The sequence below is a fragment of the Otolemur garnettii genome, unplaced genomic scaffold, assembly GCF_000181295.1.
Source record: "Otolemur garnettii isolate 467f Iridium unplaced genomic scaffold, OtoGar3 scaffold00159, whole genome shotgun sequence".
Lineage (NCBI taxonomy): Eukaryota > Metazoa > Chordata > Mammalia > Primates > Galagidae > Otolemur > Otolemur garnettii.
This window is the reverse complement of record NW_003852554.1, coordinates 873,455-889,410: the sequence shown is the minus strand read 5'-3', so window position 1 is coordinate 889,410 and position 15,956 is coordinate 873,455. Positions and strand designations below refer to the sequence as shown.

Sequence of the window (15,956 nt, the reverse complement as noted above, 5' to 3'; positions counted from 1 at the left end):
GAGCCGTAATATTTTCAACATACGTGCAGAATGTACGTTTAAGACACCACCTTAGTTTAAGGCACCATCATCCCTGGCCTCAATAGCTGCAAATCCCAACTGATTCTCCTTGCTTTTGCCCTTTGCTCTTCAAAATTTATTCCTGAAATAGGTATAACCCTGCCTCAGAGAAATCCTATTAAGCATTAAGATGTAAGCCACTACCATGTTCTGGAAATAGATAGTGATAATAGTTGCGCCATTTTGTGAATACATTAAAAGTCATTGAACCTTACACTCTAAAAGGGGTGAATTTCATGGTATATGAATATGTCAATCAAAAAAATATATTATTAAATGCAATGTAGTATCTTGGATTAGGTCCTGCAATTGTAAAAGGACATGAGCGGAAAAAACTAGTGAAAATTAGGAAAAGTCTGACATAATCATATTGTACCGATGTTAATTTCTTAGTCTTGGCAGATTTTCCATGGCTATGTAACACGTTAACATTAGGGAATGTCACTCCACTGCTTTGGTCTCAATGTCATCAGCACTATTTGTACAGGTGTGGTCCACCCCTTGTCCCTCACTACTCTCAGTGCCCTCAGAGGTGGGGATGTCATCTCACCAATCCCTGCACAGCCTAGCACAGCCTAGCACAGCCAGGCATACAGAGGGTCTCAAAGCAATCATGCTTTTGCAAATGTCTTTTCTTCTGCCTGTAAAACCCTTCCCCTATATTAACCTGAGAAACTAGTACTCATATGTCAAGACCCAGTGCAAATGCCTCCTCCTTTGTGAGGACTTCAGTGACTCTCCCAGGCAGAGGTAGCACATCCCTTCTGTGTTCTACAACACTTTCTTCAGCCCTTTATTACATCATTTGTATTGTATTATAGCTGTTTATTCGCCTTCTTATGACAGTGCCTGGCATATAATAGGCACATGACACATGTTTATTGAATGAATGCAAATGGCTAATCGATTATTTCTTTTTCTTCCACACCAATTTGGATGGAGGGAAGGGTGCTATGGCTACAAATAATCTGTCTTGGAACGACCCCTTGAATAGTCGATCAGGATTGCTGGTTAATTCATTTGCAAATTACAAAGGCAAACTATGCCTGCAATTCTGAATTGACTTCCTATAGTCTTTGTTGTGATTTTAAAAATCAGATTAAACCTCTTCCAGCAGCTGGCTCCTGCGGGCTTTGGGGAGATAAAAGTGTCAGCATGTCTCTGTAGCCCCACCAGGAAACTTGCTGCCCAGAAAAATCAATTCTGATTACCATAAGAGCTGAGCACAGGATGGCATACTCAGGAACTGTCTTCACATTCCCGGAGCCATAGGGACTTGGGAGACCCCCATTCGCCCTCCAGACTCCTTGGTGCTGTCCATCAGTCTCTCTATAGGTCTCCAACTTACAGGTGACTGGATTGCACCTTCCTAAAGGTGGCAGGAGGAGCGCTAGAATGTGTTAGAAGATCTCACCCTGGGCCCTCAGCAAAGTCCCTATCTCTCTCTGAGTCTCAGCCACCTCATGTCTAAAATCAGAGACTGCCGTGTGATGAGCTCTAAATTCACAGGCTTCTTGGCACCTGACAAGGTGATGGGCAGTCTCAACAGGCATTGTGAGCTTAAGACATGGACATTACCTTTTTCAGGCAGTTAGTGGAGGGAGCTATCACCAAAGAAGAGAGAACCTGAGTTCTCTCAGGTTCTGAGATAGAAAGAATCTGCATCGTCTTTTCCATGTTATTAATAAACGTTGCGGCAGTCAGACTAATAGCCTCCCAAAGACATAGTCCCTAGGACCCGTGAATGTGTTACCTTATGTGGCCAAAGAGACTTTATAAATATAATTAAATTAAGGGTCGAAAGAAGGGCAGATTAACCTGGAATGTCCAGCTAGGTCCGTTATAATCACGGACCTTATAAGAGAAAGGCAAGAGGCTCGGGGGAGCCGTTAGCAAGTGTTACATTGATGGTTTTGAAGATGGAAGAAGGGGCTTGAGCAAAGGAATGCAGACAGCCTCTGGGCTGGAAAAGAAATTACGGATTCTCCCCTCCAGCCTCCAGAAGGAACACAGACCTCCCAGAATCTTGATTTTAGCCCAGTGGATTTCTAACCTCCAGAAATATAATAGAACACTAGGTTATTAAGTACGTAAGTACTAAGCCCAGTGGATTTCTAACCTCCAGAAATATAATAGAACACTAGGTTATTAAGTACGTAAGTACTAAGTTTGACAGTTGATATCTCTGACATTTCACTTTGACAGTTATTTTTATTTTTATTTTATTTATTTATTTTTGACACAAAGTCTCACTATGTCACCCTCAGTAGAGTGTCATGGCATCACACCTCACAGCAACCTCAAACTCTTGGGCTTAAGCGATTCTCTTGCCTTAGCCTCCTACAGGCACTGGCCACAACACCCAACTATTTTTTGTTGCAGTTGTCATCATTGTTTAGGTGGCCTGGGCCAGGTTGGAACCTGCCAGCCTTGGTATATGTGGCTGGTGCTGTAACCACTGTGCTACGGGTGCTGAGCTGACACTTTTTTTTTTAATTGTGAAAATACAACCTCATTCTTTCAAAGGCAGCTTTGAGACTGTGATTATCTTTCAAAAAAATTTTTTTAGAGAAATTTTTGTGAAATCTTAGATAAGTAAAAACTATGTGTTATTGTTTAATGTGAGTTTCATTATAGAACCAATGCAGGGCAGACAGCTCAAAATATCAATGGAGTGTTTGTGAAGGACGTGGCTAATGAACACACAGTACCTCAAGGTTTGAGAAGTTCCATTCTGGTGACTTTAATCTTGAAAATGAGCCACACGGGTGACCTGAGACCAAGGTGGATAATGGTGAGCAGAAAACTACAGTGGAAGCGAATCCGTCTCAACCTACATGTGAATTAGCAGCAAGCTTTGCCGTTACCATTCCAACAGTACTGGACCATTTGAAACAAATCGGAAAGGTAACGAAGCAGAATAGAGGGCTCCTACGTGGATTGCACAAATGTCAGAAGACAAATCCTCTCAAAACTTGCCTTTCTTTGCTGTCACAACCTAAAGCTGCACCATTTCTACATTATATTGTTACGTGTGATGACAAATGGATTATGTTTGACAATCGCAAGCATTTAGCACAGTGGTTAGATGGAGACAAAATGCCGAAACACAGTCCAAAACTAAATGCTCATCAAAAAAAGCTAGTGGTGTCTGGTGGTCTAGCGCTGGTATTATCCACTACAGCCTCATGAAAGCTGGTCAGCTGATTACAGTGGATATCCGCGGCCTCCAACTGGATGAAATGATGAGAGCTGCTGAGGTTGGTCAACAGAGACAGGCCAATCCTCTTACAAGACAATGTTCAACCACACATTGCACAAACAATGCTGCTCAAGCTACAGAGGCTGGACTTGGAAACTCTCTGTCATCCTCCATATTCACCAAACCTTGTACCAATGGACTACCACTTCTTCTAAGAAGCTTTGGACCACTTCTTGCAAGGACAAATATTCAATTCTCAACAAGCTGTGGGCTCGGCGCCTATAGCTCAACCGGCTAAGGCGCCAGCCACGTACACCTAAGGTGGCGGGTTCGAATCCCCAGCCCGGACCCGCCAGGTGTTGTGGCGGGCGCCTGTGGTCCCAGCTACTTGGGAGGTGGAGGCAGGAGACTCGCTTGAGCCCAGGAGTTGGAGGTCGCTATGAGCTGTAATGCCATGGCACTCTACCCAGGGGGACAGCTTGAGGCTCTGTCTCCAAAAAAAAAAAAAAAAAAAACAGAAAACCCGGGCGGCTCTGTCTCAAAAAAAAAAAAAAAAAACAAGCTGTGGAAAACACTTTTTGCAATTTTGTGGGTTTTGTTTGTTTTGTTTTGTTCTTTTTTGAGATACAGTCTCACTTAGTCACTCTGGGTAGAATGTTGTGGCATCCTATAGCTCACAGCAACCTCAAACTCCTGGCTTAAGCAATCCTCTTACCTCAGCCTCCCAAGTAGCTGGGACTATAGGTACCCTTCATAACACCTGGCTAGTCTTTCTACTTTTAGTAGACACTGATCTTGCTCTTGCTTGGGCTGGTCTTAAACTCCTAAGCTCAAGCAATCCACCTGCCTCACCTCCCAGAGTGCTAGGATTACAGGTGTGAGCCACCGTGCTGAGCCCCCACCTTTTGCAACTTCATTGCCACTCACTCTCCAGGCTTCTTCACTGGTGGCATTCACAAGCTATTGTTAAGATGGCAAAATTGTGGCAGCACCCATAGCTCTGTGGGTAGGGCGCCGGCCACGTACACCAAGACTGTCAGGTTCAAACCCAGCCCAGGACAGTTAAAACAACAATGACAACTGCAACAACAAAAAAATAGCCGGGTGTTGTGGCGAGTGCCTGTAGTCCCAGCTACTTGGGAGGCTGAGGCAAGACAATCACTTAAACCCAAGAGTTCGAGGTTGCTGTGAGCTGTGACACCACAGCACTCTACCCAGGGCGACAGCTTAAGACTGTCTCAAAAAAAAAAAAAAAAGATGGCAAAATTCTGTTGATTGTTTAGGTGCATTCTTTGATTAATTGTACTTGTTATTTGAGATATAATAAACTAAACTTTTGATTAGAAATGGGACATTTTGGACAGTGCCTGTGACTCAAGGGAGTAGGGTGCTGGCCCCATATGCCAGAGGTGGTGGGTTCAAACCCAGCCCCAGCCAAAAACTGCAAAAAAAAAAAGAAAGAAATGGGACATTTCATATTTAATGACCTAATAGGTGTGTGTTGGTTTAAGCCACTAAGCTTGTGGTAATTTGTTAGTGCAACAATAGGAAACTAATACAAATAGATGTCCATCAGACGGCTCCCCAACCTCATATAACAATCCATCATTATAACTCTTAAATTCTAGGGAAAAGCCTCCCTTGATGTCCTCACCTGCTTCTTTTAATCAGAATATAGTATTTTTAATACATTATTTCACTTTTGAAGCTCAGAGGTAAATTCAGTCTCACTACTTCCTAGAGAGCAGAGACTGTGTCACACTCACTTTAATATCTCTATACCCAACGTCTGGCACAGTCAATATTTGTTAAACAACTGCTCAAGAGCCACAGGCCTCCTTAGTCTAGCTTTCCCACATTCCTGACCTCCCTTACGTTTCATTGTACTCATATGAGAGACAGGACCTTGATTTAATGTTCACTGGCTTTAATACTTAGAAGTGACTCCAAAGCCATGGGGTAACTTAAAATTTCACTGAGGCTGCTACACAGGAATAAGGCAGTTAGTTAATGAGTGAACCTAGCTGACTGCCCAACACCCTCACCGCACCCTGGCCTTGTTCTCAGCTCCTGATTATACAGGGAGTCACCCTCATCACTGTGGAATTCAGGATTCCCAGGAAATCTCTTAAGACCCCTCCTATTTGTCTCAGCTTTCATCATTCTGTCTAACCCCTTTGGAGCTAATGCTTACTTCTAGCTATGTCTAGAGGAGGCAGGAGTTTGGAGGAGAGATCCTCTTTCCCCCTCCTTGAAGGAGGCTGTCCATGGAGATAGAGTCTCCGACCGCAGCCCCAGGCGGGATGCTTTAGGCCTACAGCTATTAGCAATCTGGGCCACACGGACTTTGTTTGTTGTTTGTTTTTGTGGATTCAGAGTCTAATGCTGCTCAGGCTATTCTTGAATTCCTGTACTCAAGCAATCCCCCCACCTCATCCTCCTAAAGTGCTGAGATTATAAGCAAGAGCTGCCCTGCTCAGCCTCCCTCCCCCCACCCCATCACATGGACTTTGACCTTGAAAACATTTTGTATGTAGCTAGCAGCCATGTTGGCCCATGACTGGGTTTATGGCCTGTCTGACTCCAGAGAAAAGTATTACCATCCTCTACGTGCCTGAAGACTTAGCCATGTGTTTCACCATAGCTGTCATGTTACTCCTCATCTCTCCCACTCCTGAGTTTATCTATCAATTAGTTCCAAACTTAGGAGGGGAAGAAAAGGAGTGCCATTTATTGATTTCCAAAAAACCCTTACTAAAAACTACTATTTGTCGAATGTTTACTCTGTGCCAGGCACTGTGACAATGCTTTATATACATGATTTCTTTTAAATCGTCACCAACAAAGCAAAACAAGTGGAATAACAGCAGTACATACAAGCACCAGGGCGATTGAGGGCTTCCAAAGAGGAAACTGAAAAGAAAGAAAGAAGAGCAGTGATACCAGGGCAGACCCAGGAGCAAAGAGGTGGCCTATACCTCCTTCCCTAGGGGAGTTCTTAAATCTCCAATAGAAGAATGCTGGGGAGGACCGCAGTCCATTTTTCTTCATACAAGTAACTCCAGACACATGAGACGTACGTGTCTGTCTTTAACATCTTCTTGACATGCAGGTCAGCAAAAAAGCTTCACTGGTGGAAATAGAAAAGAGGAGATTCTATCTCTCCACAAGGAAGGTCCCTGCCACTGTATCCCCTAGCAGAAACCAGGCCTGAGATAAGTTGGCACGGTCAAGGTCACAGCTAAGCTAGGCTTTTAAATTGTGAACAGAGTTGAGCCTAAACCTAACTCCAAGTCCAGGAATGAGACCTAAATCACAGTTCAGGGATTCCTGAGCCAAGCCTCAGCTCCTGAAAATGAAACAAGTCTGTTCTTTCCTTCAGGGCCCTTACCACCGACGGAATGAGGCCCTTTTAACTTAGTGTCTGTCTCCCCTGATAGAGAGCACGGAGGAGTATACCCCTACCCCAGCACAACGCCTGGCACAGAGTGAGCCGCAGGTAAGTGTCTATGGAATGAATGAAACAGTAAAGTTTGCCTTTTGGTCCGCACACATAACTTGACATTCCTGGCCTCAACCACCCATTCTATAAGGAGATAACTACCTCCCTAGGTCAGACGGAAGGTATGAAAGACACAAAGAATGATTTAAAGTACGTACAAGGAGAATTTGTGCAGCTGACAATACCCACAGTCTTTCTGGTCTACTCAGGGTCTCAAAGTTCCCCCTGGGCTTTCCCTTCCATTTTCTCACTTAATCTTTACAACAACCCATGAGGCCAGGAAAGCAAGGATTATACTTCCATCTCACGGCTGGGGAAACAGGCCCAGGGAGGGCAGGGACCACTCCATATCAAACAATGACTGCAGGACAGGAGGGGACTCTGAAGTCCTAGGTTAGCTCAGCCCTCACAGGCCCCCAGATTCTTCCCTTGACCAGCAGCAGCCCTGACAGCCTCTGCAACAGGGCCCCACGTAGAGGGGTGGAAGCCCCCTCCTGCTTGTCTCTTCTCATAGGTCTCAGGGGTTGCTTGGCAACCAGCACCCAGCAGTAAGTGGCCTCTAGTCAGGTCGGTTGCTGTGGAGTTACCAAGTCCCCCCTCACTCTCCTGAGTGCTCCCACTCCCTACTAATGAGACTTCTCTCCTAACCCCGCCTCCCAGGAAGATTTTCTTCTCTGATACACAGTAATTAACCTCTCAGGAAACAGAGGGGACTCTCAGGGACCTATGTGGCAAGGCACCCTGGGGAATAAGGTACTACCAGTGCTCTCAGATCCAACATCCCCCAGAGAAGACAGAAACTCCCATTGCAAGTGATCCCGTTCAGCAATGCTCATAACCTCCTCATCCCCCCCACCCCCACCCTGACCAGGGCTTCTGAAATCCCCTGGGAGAGATGGAATGGGATAGAGGAATTTAACTGAACACTTCATACCATGCTGTGAGTTCACCAGATGCTGTTCCAATATTCCTGAAACCACAGACGGGAAACTCTGGAACAAGACCCTGGGACCCTTGGCATGTGGACCAGGAGGCAGAGAAAGGAAGGAACCTGATGTTTTACTGCATTCTTCATATGTGCCAGACACAATATTATGGGGTTTTTTGTTTTGTTTTGTTTTTTGTTGAGACAATGTCTCACTTTATTGCCCTGGGTAGAGTTCTCACAATAACCTCAAACTCTTGGGCTCAAGTGATCCTCTTGCCTCAACCTCCCAAGTAGCTGGGACTATAGGCACCTGTCATAACGCGAGACAGGGTCTCGCTCTTGCTCAGGCTGGTCTCTAACTCCTGACCTCAGGCAATCTGCCTGCCTTGGCCTCCCAGAGCGCTAGGATTACAGGCATGAGCTACTGTGCCCAGCCACCCCCCCAACAATATTATATTATCACATTTAGCCCCCCCCTCAACAAACCTGTGAGGCTTTTACAGTTGAAGCCATTATCTCTTCACAGAAATGAAGTGCCTTTACCAAATTCACACAACTTAAAAAGAAAAAAATCATAGCACATTTGTGTATAAAAGTAGATAAATAAGTGCTTCCCTCTCCCTTTACAATTACAGTAGCAACAACTTCTCCTAAGAGGATAAGTTCCAAGACCCTGGGTAGATGCCTGAAACTGCAGAGCACCGAACCCTGTTTAGTATGTTCAAGCTTTTTCATCAGATAACCAGGACAGCTACTAAGCGACTAACAGCCAGACAGCACATACAGCCTGGATACACCGGACCAAAGGCCTGTCCAAAGCCCCAATTCTAGTTCTAAATTTCTCTCATATCTCCCTTTTCATTTCCAACCCTTCTGTCGTTTTGTCACTCCTTAGTGTTGTGGACCGAAATGTTTGTTTCCCCTCAAAATGTGTATGTTGAAGCTATGCCGTAGTGTGGCTATATTTGGAGATGAGGCCTCTAAGGAAATCATTAAGATTAAATGAGGATGAGTCCCAGAACCAACAGAATTAGTGTGATTATAAGAAGGGACATCAAAGAGTCATCTCTCTCTCTCTCCCCCATGTCTATGAACCAGGAAGCCCATGTGAGCACTGAGAGAAGAGGCAACCCAAGGCGACAGCCCTCCCCGGACATCACCCTGCAGCACCCTGAGCTCAGGCTTCCAGTCTCCAGGACTGTGAGAAAATAAATGTCTGTTGTTTAAACCGCCCGGTCTGTGGTGTTCTGTTATGCAGCCCCAATCAGGCTACTACACTTAGTTCAGACCTTTATAATTTACCCAGACCTCTTTTTTTCTTTTTCTTTTTCTTTCTCCTCTTTCCTTATAGCTGACCAATACTTTATTTATTTATTTTTAAACAGCCTTAGGAGGTATAATTGAGATACAAAAAATACACATATATATAATCTTTGCTTCATTTCCATCTAACCTTTACTGAAGCCAGAGATTTTTCTTTTCTCCTTTTTTTTTTTTTGAGACAGAACCTCAAGCTGTCCCCCTGGGTAGAGTGCCATGGCATCACAGCTTACAGCAACCTCCAACTCCCGGGCTCAAGCAAGTCTCCTGCCGCAGCCTCCAAGGTAGCTGGGACTACGGGCACCTGCCACAACACCCAGCTATTTTTGGGTTGCAGCCATCATTGTTGTTTTGGCGGCCCAGGTTGGATTCAAACCTGCCACCTTAGGTGTATGTGGCTGGCACCTTAGCCAGTTGAGCCACAGGCGCTGAGCTGGCAACCTCCAACTCTTGAGCTGAAGCTATCCTCTTGCCTCAGCCTCCTCAGCCTCAGAGGTGCTTGCCTTAATGCCCAGTTAGTTTTTCTATTTTTAATACAGACGTGATCTTGCTCTTGCTCTTGCTCAGGCTGGTCTCAAACTCCTGAGCTCGAGGATTCTACCTGCCTCAGTCTTCCAAAGTGGTAGGATTACAAGTGTGAGCCACAGCACCCAGCCCAGAAATTTTTCTAAAATGTAAATCTGAGTTGTCAAACACTTTTATGGTTCCCCAGTGCCTAAGATAGTGGTCTCCAAACTTATATCTCTTAAATAAAAAAAATTTAGGTACAGCATGCACAAAATACCTATATTTACTTAGATTATATAGAAGTACACAAAAGATGTTCATATAAAAATGAACTTTACCTAACAAATGCAATCAGCATAACATGGTTTCTTGTACCCTCAATGAATCCCCAACAATAAAAAATTTAAAAATATATATAAAGATGAAATAAACAATATTTAAAAGTTTAAATTTTAATGTATTTATGAATAGCATAGAAAATTTTATTTTGGCTACATAAAAACACATATCCAGATAAAAACCCTTTGCTAATTTTTTTTTCCAGCAAAAGCAATGTGATTGACTATGCCAGGTCTAAATTAGATTGTCATTGATTTTACCTCGAAACATGGCTGACAATGAACTTGGGCTGGGAGTCAGAGAAACATCAGTTCAGCCATTTTCTTATGCTGACTTGGGTTCACTGTAATTAGTACAGTCTTCAATCAGAGGTTTCTTTACAGGACTCTTTAAAAACCACATATCCATTGTGAGGTTTCATTTAGTTAAAACTAGATAGTGTCATCAATAAATCCAGTTAACCAGGCACAGGAAAACTAGGAAAGCTCAAAATAGGCTGAAAATGAACAAAGAAGTGAGAGGGTCACCAACAATAACCTCTTTCCAATTTTTAGAAAGGCAGAATGAGCCGGGCACAGTGGCTCATATCCGTAATCCTACCACTCTGGGAGACCAAGGCAGGTGGATTGCTTGAGCTCAGGAGTTCCAGACAAGCCTGAGCAAGAGCAAGGCCCCATCTCTACTAAAAATAAAAAAAACCTAGCCAGGTGTGACACAAGCCTGTAGTCCCAGCTACTTGGAAGACTAAGGCAGGAAGATCGCTTGGCAAGAGACTGAGGTTGCTGTGAGCTATGATGATGCTATAGCAGTGTACCCAGGACTACAGAGTGAGACTCTGTCTCAAAAAAAAAAAAAAAAAGGCAGAATCCCTTTTCCTACCTCAAGATTTTTTGAATGTAAGGTAAGTGACAATCCGATATGGGGCTCACATGAAGACACCTGTGTCAATCTACATAGTAGCTATTAGTAAAAGTTATTTTATATTCATAGATTTAAAGTAAGACCTAATATCTTCTTTAGTCCCCTAAAGAATCATCAGGCTTTTCCCTGCTGGTCGATGGCAAGAAGCTTCTGTTTACTGTACAAGGTCTCCCTGACCCCGAGTCAGCCTCTCCAGCACCTGCTCCCTGCTCTTTCAGAGCCTGATCCAGTTTCACTGTGCTGCTCACCATGCCCCAAATATCCCCTCCTGTGCGTTGACTGCAAGGATGATGTCAGATGACACCAGAGAAAGCACCTGCTGCAGAAGAGGTGCTTTAAATAAATGCTTATTGATTCCTCTCCCCCCCCCCCCACCATGCAGTTACACTAAATCAGAGGCTCTACAATGTAAGGCTGCCTCAAAACTGCTGGAAAACTCCTCATAGCATAGATTGTTAGCCCCGGTCCCCGAGTTTCTGATTCAATAGGTCTGAAGTGGGCCTGATAATTTGCATTTCTAACAATTTCCGAGATGACACCGATGCTATTGGTCTAGAGACCACATTTTGAAACCAATGAACTAGATGACTGTACAGCATCTCCCGTTTCCAATGACTTTTGATTCCTCATACCTTTAATAGAGAGTAAATGAACACAAGAACTTTAATCTCCACGTAAATCAATATTTAACATTATCATAAATAGAAATATAGGCTCTATAATATCTCAGATTCACAGTGTAGAGAAAAGAGCATATTTATTTAGAATCAGAGGATGAGAGTTCAAATCCCACTTTATGGCAGTGTGGTTGAGCTAAGTTAATTCATTTTTTGAGTCTGATTTTTTTCTTCTGTTAAACAGGAGTGTATTAAAATAATATCTACCTCATAGTGTTAATTTTGAGATGAATTAAAATATGGGAAACATGTAAAATATGTAAAAGGAAAAGTACTGTATTCATACTGTCCCAATAAGATATGCACATACATAATTCATTACATTTTGAATATTTTAAATCACAAATTTTCAAAATTTCCAATCCTGATACTAATTCATTACTGAAAAGCATACAATCCCCTTGTTGCTTTATCATCTAAAATATGTACCTATTTTATTAGTGCCAGTGGTTAATACCAAGAATAGAAGGTGATGGCCACCTGCCAACATGGTCCCTAATGATCCCCAAAGATTATGGTCCCCAATGATCCTCTTTTTTTTCTTTAAGACAGAGTCTCATTCTGTTGTCCAGGCTAGAGTGCCATGGTGTCAGCCTAGCTCACAGCAACCTCAAACTCCTGGGTTCAAGTGATCCTCCTGCCTCAGCCTCCAGAGTAACTGGGACTGCAGGCACCTGTCACAATGCCTGGCTAATTTTTTTCTATTTTTAGTAGAGATGGGGTCTTGCTCTTGCTCAGGCTGGTCTCAAACTCCTGAGCTCACGGTTACTCCCACTCTCCCCTCCCAGAGTGCTAGGATTACAGGTGTCAGCCACCACGCCCAGTCCCCAGCAATCCTTCTCTCCCACTGTTCACACTTTTGTGTACTTTCCTCCCACACTGGATCAGTGACCGATAGAATACTCTAAGGCTAAGTCATAAGAGACATTGTCATTTTCCACTTTGGTTTTTTAAATATCTCACTCTGGAAAAAGCCAGCTGCTATGCAAAAAAAGACACTGTAAAAGGGCCAAATGGGGAGGAAATAAGGCCTCCTGCCAACAGCTAGTACCAGACATGTGGATAGTTAAGCCACCTTAAAAGTAGATCCTCCAGCCCCAGTCTTTTGAATGAAAGCAATCCCAGCCAACACTTACTTTCGTATTTCACGAAAGACCCCAAGCCACTCCTAATTTTTTCACCTATGGAAACTGTAAGATAATGAATTTTTGTTATTTCATACCACCAAGTTTTGAAGTGATCTGTTAGGCAACAATAAATAACTGATATAGTAGCTACATTTATTGTGCATTTACTATGCTCCAGGAACTAGCTAAGCACCCAATAGCCTTAAGATATAGATGCTATTGTAATCCCTGAAGAAGAAAGAGTGGCCCAGAGAGATTCAGGAATTGTTAAGTTCCATGGCTAGTAGGTGGTAGAAGTAGAATTTGAACCTATGTCTCTAATTCCAAAGCCCAGTTTCTTGGTCACTCATTTTTTCAAGCCTGGATAAAGCATCTTGTACAGTTAAACAGTAGAAGCAATTGAACCTCTAGAGCAGTGGTTCTCAACCTGTGGGTCAAGACCCACAGGAACTGTATTAAAGGGTCATGGCATTAGGAAGGTTGAGAACCACTGCTCTAGAGGATGGTAAACTTATATAAAGCTAGCAGGGGGCAGCCCAGGGGCCAGACCCGTAACAGCAGTAATGCCTGATGTTGTAAGGCCCAGAGGTTGTAAGCTGGTTCCACTTCCCAGGACAATCTTGCCCAACATGCCCAGGACTCACCCAGATCTGTAGCTTCACGCGCTTCTCATGGCGGTAGACTGTCTTCACCTTGAAGTCGATGCCCACCGTGCTGACGAAGGCTGGGGTGAAGGTGTCGTCAGCATAGCGGAAGAGGAAGGAGGTCTTGCCAACACTGCTGTTACCGATGATAAGCAGTTTAAACATGTAGTCAAAATTCTGGTCAGAAGCATCTTTGATTCCAGTTTTACCATCAGTCACTGAAGCCATCTACGAGAGAGGCCCATGGTCACTCAAGAACACACCTCCACCATAACCTGAGCCACCCATCTCCTAATGATCACCCCGCCATTCGCACACTCCAGCATCACTGAGGAAATGCACACTACTCACAGTCATCCCATCACTGCACCTGCCCCAAATATTGTCTCAGCATCAGGGCGGAACCCAGCTCCTTCCATTCATTCCCTTGGCAAATATTTACTGAGCACGTTGCCCTGGGGCAAGCCCTGTGCTGGGCAGGGGGAATACAGATAAGAATGAGACATGGTCTCTGACCTCTGGGTGGCCACAAACTAGAATAAAAGAGCAGACAAACACAAAGTAACAAAGCAGTGGTGATAAGACAGAGGGAAGTCCGGGCTGAGGATGTCAACAGGAAGCATCTAACCCAACCAGGAGGGAGGCATAGTGGTCAAAGAGAGTCTCTTGTGGGAGGCAGCTCCAGGGCTGAGTTTTCTTCTTTGGGGGGAAAATCCAAGAACAGTAAACATATGAACACGCCAGGAAGGCTCAGTACAGACCTATGGTTCATTCCCCTGCTTTATAAACTTTCATGGCTCCAAAGCTCTAAAAGATCAAGTCCAAACTGTTCGACTTGACAAAGAACCCACTAACCAATGAACCAACTCTCTAAGCTTTATCTTTTCCTAGCTAACCCTTCTTGCCATCAACCTGTGCCACCCTCATATCAAATTACACACTCTCCTCCAAATAGGCCCCTTTATTCTCGTCTTTGTCACTTTTTACAGGTATTCCTCCTGCCTAGAATGCTCTTTTCCTCTTAACAAACTCCAATTCATCCTTGAAGAGCCAGATCAAGTGTCACCTTCCCTGTGCATGGCAGAGGCGGGCACTCCAGCTCCTGTGCTCCCAGAACATTCTAATGGCCCTTGTATCATTCAAGAACTGTTAGACTGAGCATCTGGGCCTTAATGTACTTCATTCCTGTATGCCTGGCCTCTAGCACAAGTCATAGCACATAATAGACTCAGCAAATGTGTGCTGAATTAGTAAAAGTCACTTTATCACTCTAGACCCCAATCTCCTCATCTGGAAAATGAGGAGATTTTCTGCTTTTCTCCCAGGGACACCACAACACTCAAATGAGATCACAGTGACTGAATCCTTTTTAAACTGGTGAATTCCACACAGGTGTGAACATAGTCCTTATTATTCTAAATCCTTCAAAACATAGATCCAGTATTTATTTTTTCATGCACTCATTCATTCATCCCACAAATATTTATTATGTGCCAGTTCTTCCTCCGATCCCAGCCCTCTCAGTCCTGCCACCATCCTCTCCTTTCCTGGAACACGTTGGCTCTGAACCTCATAACCCACTCCGCACCTGGCCTTATTTGAGTCTTCCATTGCTCCTCCAATTGCTGGAAGCCTCAGGTCCCTTTCTTCTGCACCTGAAGTTTCATTTTGTGCTCAGCGCTGGGTACTCAGTTGGCTGAGTGAGGGATTGGAGGAGGGTGGGAGGACAGCCCTAATGTGAGCGAATGTCTGGGTTTTCATTCTCTTTAGGAACTCCTGTTCTTTTTTCTCCCAAAGGAAAAGAAAGAGGATGAGGCTGGTGGATATGGCTCTTTGGGCCTTGCAGGTGAGCTAGGAGGACAAGGAACTGATGAACGTGGAAGGCTGAAAGCTCTCTTAAAGCAAGGTCAGACAGATTTGTAGGATTATTGGCATTACCAGCTTTTTCTTTTTTTTCCAGAGTCAGGGTCTCACTCTGTCACCCAGGCTAGCGTGCAGTGGTGCAATTACAGCTCACTGCAACCTTGAACTCCTGGGCTCAAATGATCCTCCCACCTCAGCCTCCCAAGCCACTGTGCCCAGCCTAGTAGCCATGTAGTAAAACTTTGAACATGTAGCTTGTGGTCTCTGTTCTTCCTTCTCTCTGCTCCCAACTCTCAAGACTTTATCTGATACTTTATCAGCTCCATCTCTGTATCAATCTACCTCATGACAAGGCTCTCTAGGCCAGGGTGGAACATGCCCGGGACACTTGGAGACTGAGGTGTGGCATCTACATGCAGGAAGAATGTAAGGTTGGAGGGGAGGGTGCCACTGCCGGCTGAAACTCTTTCATAGCCTTAAGTTTTCAGCTTTTCATGCTACAAGATGCAAAGCCTGTTGTAAGAACTGGTGATTCAAAGGAACTGTGCTTTTTCTACCTAATACAAAGGGAGCAACCATAACCCCCTCACACCAGTCTCCACTCTGTTGCCAGTCATCTTTCTTAGTTTATAAGAGAAAACTTTTACTATGAAAGTATATACTCATTATTAAAAATTTGAAAAGTGTAAAAAATAAAATTTAAAATTACCTGAGATCCCACCCACTCAGAAACGATTGCTGCTGGCTCGGCGCCTGTGGCTCAAGCGGCTAAGGCGCCAGCCACATACACCTAAGGTGGGGGGTTCGAATCCGCTGCCTGGGCCCGCCAAACAACAATGATGGCTGCAACCAAAAAATGGCCAGGC

General features: G+C 44.2%; 1 protein-coding gene across 1 annotated transcript in view; it reads right to left on the bottom strand.

The window, feature by feature from the left end:
- RAB3B (RAB3B, member RAS oncogene family) overlaps nucleotides 1-13,642 on the bottom strand; it is a 56,952-nt gene extending 43,310 nt beyond the window's left edge. Inside the window, exons 1-2 of the mRNA XM_023519163.1 lie at nucleotides 13,598-13,642; nucleotides 13,228-13,455 (exon numbers count right to left, since the gene is read on the bottom strand). Coding sequence (XP_023374931.1) covers nucleotides 13,228-13,455; nucleotides 13,598-13,621 — 252 coding nt within the window. The 5' untranslated portion in view covers nucleotides 13,622-13,642. The remainder of the gene's footprint in view (nucleotides 1-13,227; nucleotides 13,456-13,597) is intronic.
- Nucleotides 13,643-15,956: the final 2,314 nt, after the last annotated feature.